Source organism: Buteo buteo, chromosome 5, assembly GCF_964188355.1.
Source record: "Buteo buteo chromosome 5, bButBut1.hap1.1, whole genome shotgun sequence".
Taxonomy (NCBI): Eukaryota; Metazoa; Chordata; class Aves; order Accipitriformes; family Accipitridae; genus Buteo; species Buteo buteo.
The window spans coordinates 27922169-27944128 of NC_134175.1; the positions used below are offsets into that span (position 1 = coordinate 27922169).

Here is a 21960-nt window from a genome sequence, read left to right on the forward strand (position 1 = left end):
TTTTGCTCTATGTGTGTACTCACCACTGCTGAATAGATCTGCTAAATGGAATCTGAGAGGCTGAAATGTGTGTGTATCTGCTGTTGAGAGAGTTCTGCTACAAATATTTAAATGCTTCTTTGCAACATTCTGTCTCTGTACTTGTTTTGTGCTTCTTCTGAATGTATGCAAAACATGAAAAAATGTCTTTTGATGTGACTAATATAGGTGAGAAAGGACAGTGAAAAAACAGCAGCTGTTGCTACGGTTGTTGCTGCTGTGGATCAAGCCATGGTGAGAGAACCAGCTCCAGGTGTTGTAGAGCAAACTGCTAAAAGGACAGCAATGACTGCGGTCCACGTTCAACCTGTTCGGGAGCAGGTAGAAATAGAACACAGACATTCTATGATTTCCCTTTTATCCCTTCATCCAACATGCAAACAAGGCATGATTCACTGTGAGGAATTAACAAGATATTACCCAGTGCACTGCAAAAGCATGCATACTTGTACAGAGCATCTGGACCGTAAAGGAATGCTTGTGGATCACTTACTCCATTGCTTTCCATCATAGCAGGATTGAAATAATTATTCTTAAACTGTTTTTAAGTTTAGGAATGCCTTCTATGAAAGTGATCCTGTATTCTCCCTTGTCATTTATTCTCTAACATTATTCTTATACTAATGAAGTTTTCCCTCTAATATCTCATTTATAATTTCCCCACTGGGAATAGAATAATTTTCCCTTAGTATTTTTCCTTCACTTGCATTCCTCTCTTATTTTTTCTTCTCCTCTTCTTTTGATGATCAATTTGTTAAAATGAATTTTAAGACTTTGGTTTTTTGTTTGTTGCTATAAAAATCAGATGAGAAAGGAGGCAACGGTAGTACTTACCAGTGACAAAGCCACAAAACAAACAGTAATATCGAGAACTAGAGAAGGAATCGTTACTTCACAAGAACAAAGGCACATCTCTCATGAAAAGGTGAATACAGGTGTTACCTATGATTGTCATACCCTGCCTTGTTCAAAAAATCTAATATCTCATCAAAAAGACAAGCCTATGAACAAGACAAATGACACACCTAGTATTATTTTTTCCTTTTATATATGTTCACTCTTCTAGTTTACATTGCTATCATTTGCCTGTCTCTCTTTGATGATGAGTGTCTTTCCTTCTTTATTTCACTTCTATTATTAATACCTAACTGTGATAGATAAACCTGCAAAACATTAACTTAGAAAAATTTTGCTTTTTTATATATTGTATGGTGATTTACTAGATATTATTCTCAATCATTTAAAGAATTGATATGTAGGAAATACCTACTAAATTTTCAAACTTTTTTCTGATTTTGTTTCTAAGCTTGCCATTTGTAGCCTGCTTTGTTTGTTGGCAGCACAGTGGGTCAGAAAAAGGAGGAAAAACTCATTCTGCATTGAAATCAATTTTGAAAATACTGATCAGTGATTGGAATTCAGATTATTTTAGCATGTGTTTTATCAGACAAATGTGATTTAATGGAAGATCAGCTTTTATAGAGAAATGTTATATTTGTATTCTACCTGAAATATGTAAGGAGGAAAGTGTATCTTTAAAGTACTGAGAAACAGAAATCCACCTGGGCAAAAAAATTTGCGTATTTATGTACAGATTACATCTGAACTTCTTGGCAAAATGAAAGTTACCTAAAACTTGTTTTTAATATCCTACGCTTTCTCAAACTGATTATGATGCAGGACAGTTTTTCTCTGATCCAATTTCTTTTATTACTGCTTTCAGTAGCAAAGCAAGCATTTGTGGAATGTTTTATTATTTTTATGCTAGATGTTTATATGTTTTACAAAAGGTCTGTTTATGTTGTTATGGCAGTTTCCAGACTAGATGATTTTGAAATCCAGAGTTTGACATTTCTCCTCCCTTTCGTTTGTATCCTCTTTTCCAAATGTATTGAAAATCACATACCTTTAAATTTCTTTATTTGTAAACATCCAGGTAAGAAAAGAAGCAGAGAAAACTCCAGTACCCACAGTAATAATTGCCACAGACAAAGCCAAAGAACAAGAAAGAATATCAAGAGCTAGAGAAGAAATATCTACTAGGCATGAGCAAGTGCACATTGCTCGTGAACAGGTAAATAAACGTTAGAGATGTTTAACTCATTGTTATACTCTAATAAGCTTATAAAACCTCATTCTTCATTAAATGTGCTACATATTTTTGCTCTGCTTCTTTATGAAGAGAAGATTACAAAATGAAGACTTTATAAAGAAAGGTATTTCAGGTACAGGCCCAGCATTGCAGGTCTAGTTCTATTAACTTCATAGCAGCTCTGTCTACAGAGGAACAGTGCAGCTGCCCTTCCTACAGATCCTTTGAGCATTATGGCTTTTATTGCCAGGGTAGTCAGAATTTCATCTGATGCTTAATGGCCTTCGATTTTTGTCTGAAGGTAGATTTCTGAAGAAATATTGTAAAGGTTATCTCTCATGAGATGATATTTGCATGTGGGGTTTGATTTGATGAAGTTCATATTTGTGTGAGGACTGAATGCATCTCCTAGACCATATTGTGGAACCATTGTTTGTTGGAGTAACTGATGAGATAGTTCCATCTACTGATGAGAGTAAATATTAAGTCAGTGATACTCATTTTTATGCAAACAGCTTGTACAAACCATAATGATGATATATCACAATTAACTAGGAAGTGGGAATATTCTTCTCTAATTCACACACAGATTACTGCAATATGCTAATGACTTTGAATGCACTTCATTCAGCTAGCATATAAAATGGGCTGTAACTTGGCCTGTACAAAGGAATTATTCCATTTCTGAGGTGATGTTTTTCTCTCATTGATATACATTCTGAAACCTTACCCCACTTTCCCCCAAAAATGTGTAATTTTGATAACAGGCATAACTGATTATTATTATTTTTCTTTACCATAAAAACTAGATAAGAAAGGAAGATATGAAACCTTCTGTACCGAAGGTAGTAATTACCACTGATAAACCTAAAGCACCGGTCATAGTATCGAAAAGTAAAGAAGGAATTGCTGCCAAACAAGAACAAGTGAGCATAACCCATGAAAAGGTGAATAGCACTATTACAACCATATTTGGTTTTTTATCCTCTCTTCTTTACAAACCTTATGTATCCCTCAAAAAATACTAACTATACATTTCCAGCTCATTTTTTCTAAAATTTATTCCACTTACAAACTTTTAGAACTACTGTTAATTAGACTCTATTATTCCACCTCTTTCTCTCCTAACTGTTTTCATTAATAGGATGCCCATAATTCTCTTCTGACTGACCTTTGGATTGGACTGACTGACTCCTGAAATGCATTTTAACTTTTTTTTTTTAAATCATTACTTTTATTTAAATAGGTGTCAGGGTGTAACAATACTTATCAGTACACATATAATACAGAGCTGTGTGCAGTGCACAAGGATCTAACCCCTTAATTCTCCTTCCCTGTTGCCATTCCAAAATGTTTTCTCATTGTTCAAATATCTTTCAAGATCATATGTAACTGAAACTTTTATTTCTGCTATAATAATTAGATTAAAAAGGAAGCTAAGAAAACTACTGTAGTTCCGAAAATAATTGGCACTGATAAAACCAAGGCACCAGTCACAGTGTCCAGAACTAGAGAAGAAATTACAGCCAAGCAAGAACAAATTCATCTAGCTTATGATCAGGTGAATATAGCTGTTGCAGATGTGAAATGCACTGTTACAATTTGTTTTATCTGCAAACCTCACCTTTCAAGAGCTACTTGGGTACAGTGGAATGCCCTCAAATTAAGTCCTGATAAAGTACTGTTAAGTGGGATGATTCTCAAGTAACAGAGACAGTGTGGTTAAGTTTCTAGTGATAAAGAGGTTTATGTCTCACCCTGTTAGGAAATGCCACTTTTAAAACTACAGTCAGATATGTCTGTGAAAGCCTATTCCCTACCAATGACTTTCAAGTAATGTTTACTTGTTTGAATTTCTGACTCTGTGATCTTTTTTTTCTACGAGATGATTCCTTGCAATTTTATGGTTGTCAGATGAAAGATCTCTCTATTAAGGTTTGAATTGTATTGTTCTTCGTACAATACAAACTTTAACACCCATTCACCTCTGTGCAGTTTATTACTTCTGACAATCAGACACTTGTCAACACTGCTTTGTTCTGGTAGAACTGCCACAGTAGAAAAGCTTTTCTGTTGTAGTACACCCATATGTGGAACAGTAGTGTAGTTGCCAACAGCTTTTATTTACAGTCTATCTACTTTGTTAGAAACAGTATGGTACATTTATAAAATACTTTTATAAAATATTATTAAAAGAGCATAGCACATAAAACTCACTCAGAGGAGCCAGACTGCTAAGAGATTACAGTTACTTGTTAGATGACTTAAATTTAGGGCCAAATTCAAGTTCGTATAAACAATGATTTTGAAATCAGCAGTGATACTGAATAAGAGGTCCCTGTTACCTAAACACTACTTTAATAGTAAAACAAAATCTCTGTAAACAATCACATTTTGGCCTCACTGAAGTTATTTTAATTTAAGGTGATAATGATTTTAAAATCAGCATGAAATTGTCTATTAGGTTTTTTCCCATCTACAAGGCATACATTTCATATGGTCTGTTGCTACATCCAGATCAGTTATGACAGTAATAATAAACAGTAGTGGTAATCATCCTATTACCTACTGTTGGCTGACTGGACAGAAATTTGGACCCTGATAACATAGAAGTTGACAGTATTTATCAGTTATTAGGAACAAATAAAAGTCCTGGTACAAAAGCATTATTTCCAGTTTCTCAGAAAGCTCAGTTTTCCTTCTTTTGTAAAATCATTTAAAATAGATTAGCACTGAATTAACAGATATACCTGTGCTAAAAATTTTTATGGGTATATTCCTTTGTAAATAAATTCACATTAGATGCTAGACACAATCTCTACATTTTTAGTAGCATCTAATAGTTATATGGAGCTGATGAGCATACTGACTTTAAAATTATGTGCACATTTACATACCTGCCATACTCTTAGGCAAGTAGCCATAAATGTGACTAAAAGTGAGCTTGCATGCAAATATTCATATGTATAAAGCACACAAGCATAGATAGATATGTTCTGAATATGCATAGATAGAGCTTAGAAAAAATATGTCTATATTTTAATCTACTGACTCTGAGGTGTATTTATGGGGGAACACATTTGATGTTTACATTATTACTTTTGCATATCCATACACTCTCTTTGTCTGGAATATACTTTACTGAGCATTATATTTATAAGTATTTGCCATACATGCAAGCCTTTAATATAATGATGAATATTGGTATAAATTCTGTCAATGTTATCTGTAGACTGAAGCTGGAAAAAGGGCCGAAGCTGTAGCTACAGTTGTTGCTGCAGTTGATCAGGCACGTGTTCGATCACCCTGGGAACCAGAACAAGCAGATGGAGCTTATGTAAAGCAGAAAACTTTGGAATATGGCTATAAAGAGCACACTGTAACAGACCATGTTGCTGAGGCCCCAGCAGAACGTCATGTTGTCACTAAAGAAGTTAAAACTGTCACTGTTCCTCCTGAGAAACATATCTCAGCTGCTGAAAAGAAGGAAGTTCATATATCAACAGAGGTTAGACTCAGTTTACATTGCATTCTTTTCCAAAAACTATGTGCCAGTGAAATCTGTTTCAGTTTGGAGAACAGCATCACATTCTCAACAACTTTTTTCATTGCTTTGTGTAGATAAAAAGAGCAGCAGAAACTGAGAAAACCATTCATGTTGAATACCCGCGACCCCGCACAGCAAGTCCTCACTTTACAGTTTCCAAAATTGCTGTTCCTAAACCAGATCATACATATGAGGTAAGAAGTGAAAACTGTATCCAAGAAGAACAGCATGCTCATTTATAATAACCTGTAGGTCACCCATTCCATTTGGCTTTTCCTCCCACTCCAGTATGGTGCTTTCTGAAAAAGAAGAAGGGTTGTATGCTCGCTACAGTTGTTTGTGTTGGCTTGTTTGACTAATAAAGAACAGTGCTGTAAATAGACACATGAACTGCTAAAATGTGATTTGTAATTATTAATTATTTAAACAAGCTTATAAGTTGTTTAAGGATGTAGCTTCAACACTTCATGTCATACAGTGAAATCATAAACTTTTGTCATGCAACTTATGTTTTTTTAAAGAGCAGAAGTATCCCTCTTCAGTCTTACTATGTGCATCAGTTCACTAGCTCATTGGAAACAGTGCTTCTTTCTTTCTTGCAGATTACAACATACTAAGCTAATTTTTGAAACTGAAAAAATCCAGACTGCATAATATGACACCATCCATTTTTAATGTTATTTTTTCCATTCTTCTGTTAGAGTCCTTCGCATAGTATTAAAAGTTCCCATTTAATGAATTTTCTTATTCAAGTATACTTTCTCTCTTCACCTGGACTTTAAAATTGAACTGTTTTTTCCCTCAAATGTAATTAAACACTATAAAAATTACCTAAAATATTTTTTATTTGAAGATTTATGTATGTTTTTCCAAAGTTGTTACACCTAAAATAACATTTTGAAATATCTTCAGTTATTTTATTCACTGACAGTTATTGAATTAGTAGTATTGTTTATTGCTGTATCAGACTGATTAAAAGGAAAGCTAAAATTTAGAGGACATTTCTCATGTTGCACTTAAGAGTTTCTTGACCATTTAAAAATTAAATTCTAAAGTAAAAAAAGCAAAAATATTTGAATGTTAGACACAAAAAATAATAAAGGATATTATATCTCTGGTATTCTGCTATTGCAATCTAAAACTAGAATTCACTTTTGTATATATAGCTTTTGCAGTGTCAACAAATAAGTAACTAAGGAAGCAACTGGTGCATATGCAATCTGCTCAAGAAATACGCCGTCTCGTTTGAAAACAAGTGAACAGCAAAGCTGTAACTCTTTCTCTTCTGTTCCCTAGGTTTCAATAGCTGGATCTGCCATGGCTACTCTGGAAAAAGAGTTATCAGCTACTTCTGCTGCGCAAAAGATCACCAAGCCCGTGAAACCACCTCAACTAAAGCCACATGAAGTGAGGATAAAAGCAGAGCCAGTTGCCCCTCCACAGTTTCCTTTTGGAGAGGCTGCTGACACCTATAAAAGTCGCTATGATGTTGAGACTAAAAAAGAGACAGGTGTAAGCATTAAAGGTGAAGCAGTGCGGGAAGAGCACTTGGTGTTGCGGAAAGAAGGTGAAGCAAAGGTATGTTATTAAGCAAATTTCCATCACATTGACTGACTTTTGTCTTAAAAATGCAGCATAGCCTCACTTGTTTGCTGTTTCCTCATTGCAGTTTTCCACTTTTACAGCATTCTGCTGACTTTTATCTCTTTGTTGTTTTACACAAATCCTTCTAAGGACCTAATAGTTACCTATGACAAGGAAAGAGTTCTCTTTACCTAATTTCTTTTCTTATCTAAATTCTGCTGTTTATGTCCTTGGCTTTGTTAGGTGTTTATTAACTGTGCTTTAAACAACCTAGGTGACAGAAACTGCCAGAGTTCCTGTACCTGCAGAAATCCCTGCTACTCCACCCAGCTTAGTCTCAGTAAGTAATTTGTATGTAGATTGGGGGGGTTACATTATGTTTTCATCCATTTTGTATTCTAACTTTCATCTTTGAAAACCTGACCATGAAAATTTGGCTTTATTTAATCTTTTTAACTCTGTATTAGACTTAGTCAGCCATACAATTTATCTCTGATACAAAGTATTATGAATGTCTGTTATGGGGGTGATTCTTCACAATTATGTCACATAGTAGGATGACCTTTGCTGCAGTGAAACAATTTCTTACCAGGATCTGCATAAACATCAACCTACCTTTTCATTTTCTTGTTAATAACAGTAATGTTCAGAGATCTCAAATCCAGTTTCAAATACTTCCCTTTGGAAAATGCTTCTTTTTTCTTGGATACATGGCTGAACAGAACACTGTTTTGAAGTAGACATTAAATATTCCATTCAAATAGATTTTAGTTATTTAAATGTCTGTTTAGTAGTGAAAATATATACTGACTGTGATACTTATTTTTTGTCATACAGGGCCTCAAAAATAAGACCGTGACTGAAGGTGAGTCTGTCACTCTGGAGTGCCATATCTCTGGTCACCCTCAGCCTACTGTGACATGGTACAGGGAAGACTACAAGATTGAGAGCTCAATGGACTTCCAGATCACTTTCAAAGCAGGGCTTGCTCGCCTTGTGATTCGTGAAGCCTTTGCAGAAGACAGTGGAAGATTTACTTGCACTGCTACCAATAAGGCTGGGAGTGTCAGCACATCTTGCCACTTATATGTGAAAGGTAAGTCTATTTATCACCGTAGGAAGACTATGATTTTGTTAACAGCATATCACTTGTAATGTAACTTAGACTTTTTGTCAGCTCCCAAGTAGAACGTATGCCTTGAATTATATTCCAGGGCTGTTAGTAACCAGGCTGTAAGAATATGAGGAAAAGGCCAATTATGGGCCAATGGAGACTCTTAACTTTGCTTCTTCAGTGGAACTACTTAACCTTCTCTCTCTTCATGTCAGCTAAACTCACTGCTTAAGCACTATTAAAGTATTTTAAAATCCACTATATCATATTTGCCTTGCAGTTTCAGAAGAAATTGAGACTCGAGAAACCATTTCTGAGAAGGCTGTTACAGAAGAGAAACGGTAAAGTTACTTTCCTAAACAGACTGCTCCTGCTGTGGTCATTAGTTTGTTGTGCTCTGTTTATGAAAGCTTCAAACATCAGCTCACTTACCTGCACTGGAATCTTATTTCAGCTATGTGGAGACAAAGGACATCGTAATGGAAGATGTCTCTGCTGCAGCAGAGGAAGTATCGGGAGAACCCATACCTCCTTTCTTCATAAGAAAACCCATAGTACATAAATTAATTGAAGGTGGGAGCATTATTTTTGAATGCCAAGTAGGGGGCAACCCAAAGCCACATGTCTACTGGAAAAAAGGTGGAGTTCCTCTAACGACTGGCTACAGGTACTTTGAAAGCAATGCACAAAAGCTATTTAAACATAATTTTTAAGAAAATTTAATTGACAGTACCATAATTTTTATTCTCTTACTGATGCTGAGCCAAATAGCATCACTGATTTCTGTTAAATTTTCTTTTTGAAATGGAAAAATCATAGGATCATGTCTTAATGTGAGACTTTAGAAGGCTACTAAGTTTTAAAATATAAATATTCAAAAGACCACAAAATGAGAAATGCTCCACATCCTTAAAAACAAATCAGGAAGAAGTTTTGCACTTGTTTTATTCTGCCTATGCAATGTTTGCATTCTGTCTATGCAAATGTCTAGAGAAAGCAACACACTTTCTAGCTGAAAAAAAAAATACATTTGTAACATTCTTGAAATATATCATGTTATAATGACCCATATAGGGATAAACTCTGTGCACACAGCATATACCATTTTATTGTGTCTCATAACTAGATCTCTAGTATTTCAGTACTGCTGTTTGCATCCCATTTATTTTAGTGACAACAGAAAGAAAGTAGACCTATACTTTAGCTTCAGCGTGGTTACTTTGCCTACGCTGTTCTGCAGATTCATTGAGTGAGAATTGCCTGCAAAAGTTTCCCTTTTTTTGTCTTGCACAAGTTAGAACTGATTCTGATTAGTTGTATAACTAAAAGCAAATTTGCTAAAAAGTCTGTTCATCAGAATTATAGAGGGCTTGTACTTTTATGTTTTCTATAGATACAAAGTGAGTTACAAAAGAGAAACCGGGGAATGCAAACTTGAAATTTCCATGACTTTTGCCGACGATGCCGGAGAATACACAATTGTTGTTCGTAATAAACATGGAGAAGCTTCTGCAACGGTCTCCTTACTAGAAGAAGGTACACTGTAGATTAAAGAAGTGGGGAAAATATTTCTTAAAATTAACTTTAAAATGGGAAAAAGACTTTAAATTGTGCTGCAAATTCTTTGCTGCTTAGTTTGGTCAATTCAAGAAACATAAGTATCTGGTGGCTGTTTCTGCAAGACAGAGTATTTGAAGCAAGTGTAAAAGAGGCTTTACAGGTGCTACTACTCTGAGAACCAGAATAACTAAATATTTATCTGTTTATAAAGGTCATCTGAGGGCTTCAGTCTTTGTATTTTATTGCTGTTTGTATTTTATTGGCTAAACAGACAGAAACTCTGCTTGAATCACTAAAACCAGTAAAATAAGTTTGTACTTCTTTTCTTTATTCAATCAAGTGAAAACCACAAAACCTTATCAAAATTAATGTGTTCTTAATTCTTAGCTGATTATGAAGCCTACATAAAATCACAACAAGAAACGATGTACCAAACTCAGATGACTGCATATGTACAGGAACCTAAAGTGGCTGAGGTAGCCCCGGCTATTTCATATGGTGACTTTGAAAAAGAATATGAAAAAGAACAAGCCCTAATTAGGAAGAAAATGGCAAAAGATACAGTGATGGTCAGAACTTTTGTAGAAGATGAGGTATGCCTACCACTCCATACTCATTTTTTATATTGCCATTTTACCAGTACAAATCACTTCTTTACAATGTCATTATCTGACACACAGAACTAATGGCCTTGCTTTTCTGTATAGGAATTCCATATTTCTTCTTTTGAAGAAAGACTTATCAAGGAAATTGAACTCAGAATTATTAAGACCACCTTAGATGAACTTCTTGAAGAAGACAGAGAGGAGATGATGGTTGACATTTCCGAATCTGAAGCTGTAGAAGCAGGATTTGATTTAAGATTAAAGAATTACAGAACCTTTGAAGGGACAGGAGTTACTTTCCATTGCAAGACGACTGGATATCCATTGCCAAAGGTACCTCAAACCTCTGTAACATTAATCAATTTTAAAAAAATCTGATACTCTACTTGAAAAATCCCTTATCTTCTCATTGTCAGACATTCTACATTCTGCATAGAAAACAGCAAATCTCAAAGGAAATCTAGTCTTTTGTTTTGATATCAAGCTGAATTTTTTTTGTGTCCCTTGATAGAATAGTGTTGGTTAGCCAGTTCAGAGGTAGATTAGATTTACCAGTTAAGTTGGTCTTGCTTCTGAGTATCTCCAAGTTAGCCCACACAATTGGGGAACACAGTAGCAAGTCTGATCTAGGTCACTTTGCTCTTCATCACAATGGGCTTTATATCTGTTTCTAGCTCCAAAACTCGTGTTTCAGGCTACTGTGAAAACATATTACTTTAGTTTTATTTATTTCAAGTAAAAATGCTAATGTTAACACATATATATGGGCTGTGACTATGCATCAGCTGAAAAATAGGAAGCTGTAATATGTTGTATGCATGGGTGATTACTGGATCTTTGTCTTTAGGAGAGCTTACATAGCATTTTACTGTTTCTTTCCTTGCAGATTGCATGGTACAAAGACGGTAAGCGCATAAGGCATGGAGAGCGCTACCACATGGAAGTTCTGCAAGACGGCAGTGCCAGTCTGCGTTTGCCTGTTGTTTTACCTGAAGATGAAGGAATTTATACTGTCTTTGCCAGTAACATGAAAGGAAATGCCATTTGCTCAGCAAAACTCTACGTCGAGCCAGTTGCACCTACAGCAACTCCAGGTTATATGCCAGGACCAGAAGTTATGAGAAGATATAGGTAGGTACACAGTAATATACAAATTTCATGAGACTTCAGTTGGCTGTGATAGACAGTCCAAAAACTCATTACACAGCAGCTAAACAGCTTAAGTTATTGGAGTTTGCATACCTCTAGAGAATTTCTACATGCTGTTTTCATGGATTATATTGATCTATGTGCCAACTCTTTGTTTGATTTGCCTTCTTAATGAGCAATGCAGTTCCCAGAACACCATCATTCACATGCATATCCAGCCACTGTATCAGATTTAGAACCTCAGTAACCATATTTATTTCTTACAGTACTCATATTTTGGAAAAAAAAATTCTGCACTTGGAGTTTTACTACTGTGCGCAACTCTTATTTCCCACCCTTGAAATAGCTGTATTTCTATGACAGAAAAAATCCAGCATTGCTATGTACTGTGCTCTGTCTCCATATACATACACACACAGGCACAAACGTACACAGCATTACATCCATATCTGTACAGTATTCAAACCCCCAAAATTTCCCTAGCTGTGGTATCCTAATACTATTCAGCTACACACATTGCTGTCAAAAACCTAAAGAAAAATGACTACAAATAAAAATTAATTTTGTCACAATTTCTCGCATAGATAAATTGGTTAACCTCTTTAAAATAGATTATGCTAAAGGCACAAGTTGACTCTGTTTATCAGGTCAGCCCACTGCTATATGATGTTGTCATACACACCTGTCTTATCTTTTCTTTCCAGGTCTATTTCTCCGCGCTCTCCAAGCCGGTCTCCTGCCCGCAGTTCTCCTTCTCGTTCTCCTGCCCGCAGATTAGAAGAAACTGATGAAGGACAACTAGAGAGACTATATAAGCCAGTTTTTGTGCTGAAACCTACATCATTTAAATGTTCACAGGGGCAGACAGCAAGATTTGACTTAAAAGTTGTTGGCAGACCTATGCCAGAGACATACTGGTTCCATAATGGTACATCAGCCTCATTTTCATCAACAAATAATCTTAAAAAACAATCTTACCTGCATTTTAAATCTTGTTAAGACACTGTTTTGAGTGCAACTTTTTTTTTTCATGTGTATCTGCAGGTCAACAAGTGATTAATGACTACACCCATAAAATAGTGATTAAAGAAGATGGCACCCAGTCATTGATCATTGTTCCTGCTATGCCTGATGACTCTGGAGAATGGGCTGTAATTGCCCAGAATAGGGCGGGCAAAGCTTCAGTCTCAATGACACTGACTGTGGAAGGTACCTACTGTGCATGCTATTTTTAGGAGTCTGAGGAGTGTTTCTTATTAAAAACCACGGTGAGGTAATTTCCTCTTGTGATAACTTACCCTTGCTCTTTCAGCTAAGGAAGACCTAGTCAGACCACACTTTGTGGAAAGGCTGAAGAATGTTAGCGTAAGGGAGGGTTCTAGACTGGAGATGGCAGTGAAAGCTACTGGTAACCCTAATCCTGACATCGTATGGCTGAAGAACAGTGACATCATTGTACCTCATAAATACCCCAAAATAAAGTAAGCATTTTTATTTTGTTTAAATAGTAAAGGAGGTAATAATCATCACCCTGCAACGTGCCTCCTACAGTGTGCTGAATACCCTTGCTTCCATAGAAGGGATTCACTAAGCGCTTAGTCCAATGGCTACTGAAGCTAGTAACAGCTTTTGCATTGCAGCAAGGCTAAGAGATACAAAATATCTTGTAAGACTCACCCCATTTTTCTCCAGACTGTGTATCTGTGTAATTTTTATTCTGCAAAGCCAATGCTTTTACAACAGAGATTTAGAGAACCTTTATCTGTCTCTGATTTTGAAGTCCTCTGCAGGCAAAACTGCCATTGAATTCAAGACTGGTTTTTGTTACCCTTATCTGTTTGATTCTTAGGCACTGCACTCATAAACATGAATAAACATAAGCAACATGTCTAATTCCTCCAGAGATTTGCCTTTGGAGGCTTTGACCTAATTTTGGAGAAGGGCAAAAATGAATGAGAAAGAAGTGCAAAAAAGTTTTAAAAAAATGTTTTAATATTTCAGGATTGAGGGAACCAAAGGGGCGGCTGCCCTTAAAATTGAATCGACTGCCAGGCAAGATGCTGCATGGTATACTGCTACTGCTATCAATAAAGCTGGGCGGGACACTACTCGGTGCAAAGTAAATGTTGAAGTTGAACATGCAGAACCTGAACCAGAAAGGAGATTAATCATTCCAAAAGGAACTTACAGAGCCAAGGAGATCGCTGCACCAGAGTTAGAGCCTCTCCATTTGCGTTATGGTCAAGAGCAATGGGAGGAAGGAGATCTCTATGACAAAGAAAAGCAACAGAAACCATTTTTTAAGAAGAAGCTCACATCTTTAAGGCTCAAGCAATTTGGACCAGCACACTTTGAATGCAGGCTTACACCAATTGGTGACCCAACCATGGTGGTGGAGTGGTTGCATGATGGCAAACCCTTAGAAGCAGCTAACAGACTCCGCATGATTAATGAGTTTGGGTACTGTAGCCTGGACTATGGAGTAGCCTATTCCAGAGATAGCGGAGTGATCACTTGCAGGGCAACTAACAAATATGGTACAGACCATACATCTGCTACTCTGATTGTAAAGGATGAGAAAAGCCTTGTGGAAGAATCCCAGTTGCCAGAAGGCAGAAGAGGACTGCAGCGAATTGAAGAGTTAGAAAGAATGGCCCATGAGGGTGCTCTTCCTGCAGTTGCAATGGACCAAAAAGAAAAACAAAAACCAGAAATTGTTTTGGTTCCTGAACCTGCAAGAGTCCTGGAAGGTGAAACAGCACGATTCCGCTGCCGTGTGACTGGTTATCCTTTGCCCAAGGTCAACTGGTACCTCAATGGACAGCTGATCCGTAAGAGCAAAAGGTTTAGACTCCGTTATGATGGAATCTACTACCTGGATATTGTGGACTGCAAATCATATGACACAGGAGAGGTGAAAGTCACTGCAGAGAATCCAGAAGGCTTTATTGAACATAAGGTGAGACTTGAGATCCAGCAGAGGGAAGACTTCAGATCTGTTCTTCGTCGTGCTCCTGAACCCAAACATGAGCCTGTAGTGACAGAGCCTGGAAAACTCCTCTTTGAGGTACAGAAGGTAGACAAACCTGCAGAGGCAACAACCAAAGAAGTGGTGAAACTGAAAAGGGCTGAAAGAATCACTCATGAGAAGCTTTCAGAGGAATCTGAAGAGCTGCGTAGTAAATTCAAGCGTAGGACGGAAGAGGGCTATTATGAAGCCATCACTGCTGTGGAACTTAAGTCTCGCAAAAAAGATGAATCATATGAAGAAATGTTAAAAAAGACAAAAGAAGAACTTCTTCACTGGACCAAAGAGATACCAGAGGAAGAGAAGAAAGCACTTCCTCCTGAAGGCAAAATCACCATTCCAACATTCAAACCAGAGAAGGTTGAGCTTAGTCCAAGCATGGAGGCTCCAAAGATATTTGAACGAATTCAAAGCCAGACTGTACCCCAGGGGACAGATGCACACTTTCGTGTGAGAGTGGTGGGAAAACCAGACCCTGAGTGTCAGTGGTTCAAAAACGGTGTGCAAATTGAAAGGACTGATCGTGTGTATTGGTACTGGCCTGAAGATAATGTTTGCGAATTAGTCATCAGAGACGTGACTTCTGATGATTCTGCCAGCATCATGGTGAAAGCAGTCAATATAGCTGGTGAAACTTCTAGCCATGCTTTCCTGTTAGTACAAGGTAATTTAAATTCTCTTACTTTTATTCTACTGCTCATCATAGCGTGTTAAGTCTATATGGTCAGTGCACTATTGATTCACTGCATATTGTGTTGCAGCCAAACAGTTAATCAGCTTCACCCAGAAGTTACAAGATATTGTTGCTAAAGAAAGAGACTCCATGGCAACATTTGAATGTGAGACATCAGAACCCTTTGTCAAAGTGAAATGGTTTAAGGATGGATTTGAGATTCATTCTGGAGACAAATACAGGATGCACTCAGACAGAAAGGCTCATTTTCTTTCTGTATTAGCAATTGAAATGTCTGATGCTGATGACTACAGCTGTGCACTGGTAGAAGACGAATCCATAAAAACTACTGCAAAGCTTACTGTTGAAGGTAAGAAGCACACAGCTCAGTACCATGCAGATTAAAGTCAAATCAGCTTCAGGAAGAAATTAAACAATTTAAACTGATGTCTAAAGCACTAAGAAATATTCAAGCTGCTTTCATATTCTTGGAATCCAGTATGAAAGTTTGGAGATCTATTTATGTAAAATACTTACACTGTATATATATTAATTTCCTTAGGCTCATTTAATAACAAATGTTTTCATCAGGGGTATCTAATCAAGCTTATTATTGAATGTGCTTATTTTTGCCTGTAGGTGCTGTGGTTGAGTTTATTAAAGAACTTGAGGATGTTGAAGTACCAGAATCTTTCTCAGGTGAACTTGAATGCGAGGTTTCCCCAGAAGACGTGGAGGGGAAATGGTATCATGGCGATGCTGAACTCACTTCTAATCATAAATATGTGATTACATCCCGCCGTGGTCGCCAAATCCTCACTATTAAAGATGTTAATAAAGATGATCAAGGAGAATATAGTTTTGTTGTTGACGGAAAAAGGACTCACTGCAAACTGAAGATGAAGCGTAAGCATTCCTAATACTTATATTGTCTCTATATGACAGATTTTCTATATTATAGCACACGTTATAGCTATATCACTATATCCCATACTGCCTTAATATTCAATATTCTGCTTATCTGTTATGAGGATTAATTAACTTCATTTCATTCCACAGCTCGTCCCATGGTTATTCTTCAAGGACTTACTGATCAAAAAGTCTGTGAAGGAGATATTGTACAACTTGAAGTTAAAGTATCCCTAGAAAATGCCGAAGGTGTCTGGATGAAAGATGGTCATGAAATTCAATCAAGTGATCGTATTCACATTGTGTTGGATAAACAGTCACATATGTTGCTGATAGAAGATGCAACAAAGAATGATAGTGGAGCTTACTCTTTCAGTGTTCCTGGTCTCGGACTGTCAACCACTGGACAGATCACAGTGTACAGTAAGTCGTTATCATGATTTTGAAGGTGTATTTGATTTTGGGGTCCTTTAGGATTACTTCTTAAAGACATATTTTTTTTCATGATGAAAATTTTTGTAACTTGACAGGTGTGGAAATAGTGGTGCCTCTAAAAGATGTTCACGTAGTTGAAGGAACAAAAGCTATCCTCGAATGCAAAGTTTCAGCACCTGATGTGTCTTCCTCCAAATGGTACCTAAATGATCATCAGATAAAGCCTGATGAACGTGTACAAGCTGTATGTAAAGGCACTAAACAGAGGCTAGTGCTTACCAGAACCCATGCATCAGATGAAGGACATTATAAGCTAATGGTTGGCAAAGTTGAAACAAGTTGCAATGTCACAGTTGAAAGTAGGTTTCCTTTAAGATGTAGAGTTCTTTGTGAAATTATTTGTTTAAATACAAAACTGTGGAAACAACTAATATTTGTAATGTATTCTTTTTATAGAAATTCAGATTATTAGAGGTCTTCATGACATCACCTGCACTGAAACACAGAACGTATCCTTTGAGGTCGAGCTCTCCCATTCAGGGATTGATGTTATTTGGCATTTCAAAGGCCAAGAGATAAAGGCTGGTCCTAAATATAAAATTGAAGCACGTGGCAAAATATATAAATTGACAGTGGTGAAGATGATGAAAGATGATGAAGGAGAATATGTATTTTATGCTGGAGAGAAGAGAACATCTGGAAAGCTTATAGTAGCAGGTTAGTAGGGTTAAAGACCAAGATTTTTGTTTCACTGTGATATAAAAACAATGGTCAATGCACTGTATTTCATAATTGTGGCAATTGTGCTGTTTCTGTACTTTTTTTGTCTTTATCTTTTTTTCTATGTTCTCCTTGTTCTTCCCCTTATCTTTTGTGATTGGTATAATTTGAATTCAACAAAGCTTTTAAGTAATTTCTAATACGTTTTGCTAAATCAGAGCCATAGTATGGAATGCTGTAGTATGCTTTTGATATACTTAATGTAAAAAAGAAGTTTTTTGTCTTGAATGTTCAGTATACCTGCGCTGATAATAAAAATAATAAATGAGAATAACTAGGATAGAAGTAAGAAACATCTTTTTGTGATGTTCAAGTCACATTCTATTCTTGATTTTTTCACGGAACTCAGAATTTCTGTGGGCATGCTGCAAATTAGGGCAAAGAATTCCAGCATCTACTTTTCACGTGGTTGCATTTCTGTATGGGAGAAAGTTGAACACCACAACAAAAACTTGTGCTTTTGCTTCCCAACAGGTGGTGCCATTTCAAAGCCTCTCACTGACCTGACTGTGGCTGAGTCCCAGCCAGCTGTTTTTGAATGTGAGGTGGCAAATCCTGAATCAGATGGCCAGTGGCTAAAAAATGGGAGACCATTACCTATGACAGATCAGTACTATGCTGAATCTGATGGTGTAAAGAGAAGGCTCAATATCCCTGTCACAAAACTGGATGATATGGGTGAATATAGCTATGAAATAGCAAGCTCAAAGACATCTGCCAAACTGAAGGTCGAAGGTCAGTATTTTTTATAACTAACTGATGTCTTTAAGACTCCGTCCAGCATCACTCACTGTGACTTCGATCAGATCCTAAGATACAAGCATATTTTGCTTCATTTTTTGGAAATATTTTTATATTATGATGTGCTTTCTGAGGTAGAAAACTTACTGTATTTTGGAGTCTCCGTATTTAGAACTTAGCATGGTGTTTTAATAAAAACACATTTTACTCAAGGTACTGGTTAGCAGGTAGCAATTCACTCTTTGCTAGTTGTGTAGTAAACATATCAAATAAAAAACCCTGTTTCTCATGGATGCTGCAAGTAAATGTTTCTTTCTGTGTTCCAAGCACACCACTTCAGTGGAAACTCTATAAATCAACATATATATATATACATATACTAGATTTTAAAATGAAACTCCATGATTCAGTTTTATTAAGATTATTATATTTATTATAATTTTTAATTTTGGTCTCTTTTGTGAGTTGTTTTTTTTTCTTTTCTTTTTTTCCCTAGCTGTTAAGATAAAGAAGACACTAAAGAACTTGACTGTGACAGAAACACAGGAGGCAGTTTTCAGTGTAGAACTGACCCACCCTGATGTAAAAGGAGCACTGTGGATTAAAAATGGTGTTGAACTTGAATCAAATGACAAATATGAAATTTCAGTGAAAGGAACAGTTCACACACTGAAAATCAAACACTGCGTTGTCACTGATGAGTCTGTTTATAGCTTTAAGCTTGGAAAGATAGGAGCAAATGCCAGACTTCATGTGGAAAGTAAGTCAATCTGGTTTGAATGTTTGCTTTAAGGTGTGGTTTGAAATTCAATGCAAACACACTGCTGAATCTTGATAACTTTTTTCCTCAAGCTGTCAAGATCATCAAAAAGCCAAAGGATGTGACTGCTTTGGAAAATGCTGTTGCCTCCTTTGAATTGAGTGTATCCCATGATACTGTACCCGTCCGATGGTTCCACAAAAATGTTGAGCTTAAACAAAGTGATAAATACAAGATGATCTCTCAAAGGAAAGTTCACAAGCTTATGCTGCATAACATATCTCCTGCTGATGCTGGGGAATACACAGCTCTTGTTGGGCAAATTGAGTGTAAAGCAAAACTGTTTGTGGAAAGTAAGTATTGTAAGTTTGTAAGAAAGTAATTATATGAATTGCCACACCAACTCATACTGAACAACTTGACCTGACACTTCATAGCCTGTTACCCTTGGTTTTTTGCAGTCTTCCACACATACTGATTTTTAAAAAATCTTTCCTTTCTTTTGTCTTTTTTCCCCCCCTCTTAGCCATACACATCACAAAGACCATGAAAAATATTGAGATCCCTGAGACCAAAACAGCCTCTTTTCAATGTGAAGTTTCTCATTTCAATGTGCCGGCTGTCTGGTTGAAAAATGGTGTGGAGATTGAAATGAGTGAAAAGTTCAAAATAGTGGTTCAGGGTAAACTCCATCAGCTCAATATCATGAACACAAGCAGTGAAGATTCTGCAGAATACACATTTGTCTGTGGAAATGACAGAGTCAGTGCAACTCTGACTGTAAAACGTACGTAAAAATTAAATAAACCAGAATATTTTACAGTTACTAATAATAGAGTTTGTGTAGTACATGCACTTGGTGCAATTCAGACAAAACCAACACTGTTGTAGAGGTATTTTCAAATAACGCTAAACAGCCTCAATTATATTTTTAAAAGACAACTAGAAGCTGTGAACTTGAAAGTCAGATCCTGGATTCTTCTTTTGGCCAACATGCCTAAATGCCAAGTCACCGTACGAGGCAGAATTTGGATTCATATGTCAAGTTTGGGGAAATTTAATTGTAGTATTGATTCTGGATGCATCGCCTTCCTTTTAAAATTACCAAAAATTAGAATCTGTTTTAAAGAATTTTAAACATCTCTTATCCAGTTAACATGTGTTTAATATAAAGCAAAACTGAACAAAAAAACCCAAACCATATCAATTTCTTTTCTTTTAGCCATCCTAATTACCTCCATGCTAAAAGACATCAATGCTGAAGAGAAAGATACAATAACATTTGAAGTTACTGTTAACTATGAAGGTATCTCCTATAAATGGCTAAAGAATGGGGTAGAAATAAAATCGACTGATAAATGCCAGATTCGAACAAAGAAGCTCACACACTCCCTCTCCATACGGAATGTGCATTTTGGTGATGCTGCAGAATACACTTTTGTTGCTGGAAAAGCAGCTTCATCAGCCACTTTATATGTGGAAGGTATTTTCCCTCTTTATTTGTATATTTAGTGACTTCTGGTGGCTTAAACAGCATCATGGCACTGATGCTACTTTTTTCTGCCCTAGCTCGTCACATTGAATTTAGGAAGCATATTAAAGACATCAAGGTTGTGGAGAAGAGGAGGGCTATTTTTGAATGTGAAATTTCAGAACCTGACATTCAGGTCCAGTGGATGAAGGACGGACAAGAACTCCAGATTGGTGACAGGTAAATGATTGTTTCTGCACCATATTGACTTTTGTTATGTATTTTCCCCCAGGAAATGACTTGCTCATTTTCTTTTGTGATGTCCTTAGGATGAAAATTCAGAGAGAGAAATATGTCCATCGTCTCATCATTCCTTCCACAAGAATGTCTGATGCTGGTCAGTACACTGTAGTAGCAGGTGGAAACACATCCAGTGCCAATTTGATAGTGGAAGGTCGTGACATTCGTATCAGAAGCATCCGTAAAGATATTCAGGTACGGCCTATACAGAAGAATAAATATTTCATAACTTTGTCACTCAAAGAATAATGCAAAGGAAGAGCAACAATACCTAACCAGCAAGAGTCCTAACACAAAAATCTGTAATCATAAGGTCAGGGCCTCCTTCTAGGAAACTGGAATGTGGGACCATCTGTAAAAACAAATGCTATTTCTAAAATTTATTCTACTTCTTCAAAGGTCATTGAGAGACAAAGAGCTGAAATTGAATTTGAAGTCAATGAAGATGATATTGAACCACAGTGGTACAAGGATGGTATTGAGATCAACTTCCAGTATGAGGAAAGATACAGTTATGTGGTAGAACGGAGAGTTCATCGAATGAGCATCTTTGAAACCACTTACTCTGATGCTGGAGAATATACTTTTGTTGCAGGACGGAATAGGAGTTCTGTTGTTCTCTATGTGAATGGTATGTGTCCCTGCAAACACCACTTTGACTGTATTCTAGATAGTTTTTCTGGAATTCTAACTCTGAAAGCAAAAAAAAAAAAAAAAAAAGATTCAAAGAGACTCTTATATCTGGAACACTACCAAAATCCTCATGTACAGGGATATTTTTTGCTCTACTGAAATAGCTGGCTAACTGATGAAAATGCTATAGCAGTTTTTTTCCCCACTGTATTTACTTAGACCAGGAAATTTTCAAGTCCAAATAAAACTAATTTGTTCCTACAGACAAATATGCTTAGCCAGAGGGATCAAACTAACAATTCTTGGACACATTCTGCCAGAAAACACTTATGCCAACACTGCTAATCATGCTAAGGCACTTGCTGCTAGATCATTCCCCCTGTGTCAAGGAAAAGGGTAGATTTTCATGGGCACACAAGGTTGGGAATAGTAAGATTTAAAAAAAATAAAAAAATTCCTGGCTAATATTTTTGAAGCCTTGATAAATATCAATAATGATATTTCTCTCTCTCTTTCTTTCCCCCCTCCCCTTTCTCCACC

The 21960-nt window shown here is 36.5% G+C and overlaps 1 protein-coding gene across 2 annotated transcripts in view; it reads left to right on the forward strand.

Annotated features, from left to right (window-relative positions):
• LOC142031228 (titin-like) overlaps nt 1-21960 on the forward strand; it is a 244865-nt gene that overhangs the window by 10446 nt on the left and 212459 nt on the right. For both annotated transcript variants that reach the window (XM_075028344.1, XM_075028345.1), the window contains exons 8-40: nt 208-360; nt 845-964; nt 1976-2113; nt 2941-3078; nt 3555-3692; nt 5364-5639; nt 5753-5872; nt 6975-7256; nt 7537-7602; nt 8100-8358; nt 8657-8717; nt 8831-9043; nt 9770-9912; nt 10324-10529; nt 10644-10874; nt 11428-11672; nt 12395-12618; nt 12735-12899; nt 13003-13171; nt 13692-15382; nt 15480-15761; nt 16031-16297; nt 16451-16723; nt 16831-17094; nt 17192-17452; nt 17990-18250; nt 18753-19016; nt 19109-19369; nt 19543-19803; nt 20239-20499; nt 20586-20727; nt 20817-20982; nt 21187-21418. In XM_075028344.1, coding sequence (XP_074884445.1) covers nt 208-360; nt 845-964; nt 1976-2113; nt 2941-3078; nt 3555-3692; nt 5364-5639; nt 5753-5872; nt 6975-7256; nt 7537-7602; nt 8100-8358; nt 8657-8717; nt 8831-9043; nt 9770-9912; nt 10324-10529; nt 10644-10874; nt 11428-11672; nt 12395-12618; nt 12735-12899; nt 13003-13171; nt 13692-15382; nt 15480-15761; nt 16031-16297; nt 16451-16723; nt 16831-17094; nt 17192-17452; nt 17990-18250; nt 18753-19016; nt 19109-19369; nt 19543-19803; nt 20239-20499; nt 20586-20727; nt 20817-20982; nt 21187-21418 — 8233 coding nt within the window. The remainder of the gene's footprint in view (nt 1-207; nt 361-844; nt 965-1975; nt 2114-2940; nt 3079-3554; nt 3693-5363; nt 5640-5752; nt 5873-6974; nt 7257-7536; nt 7603-8099; nt 8359-8656; nt 8718-8830; nt 9044-9769; nt 9913-10323; nt 10530-10643; nt 10875-11427; nt 11673-12394; nt 12619-12734; nt 12900-13002; nt 13172-13691; nt 15383-15479; nt 15762-16030; nt 16298-16450; nt 16724-16830; nt 17095-17191; nt 17453-17989; nt 18251-18752; nt 19017-19108; nt 19370-19542; nt 19804-20238; nt 20500-20585; nt 20728-20816; nt 20983-21186; nt 21419-21960) is intronic.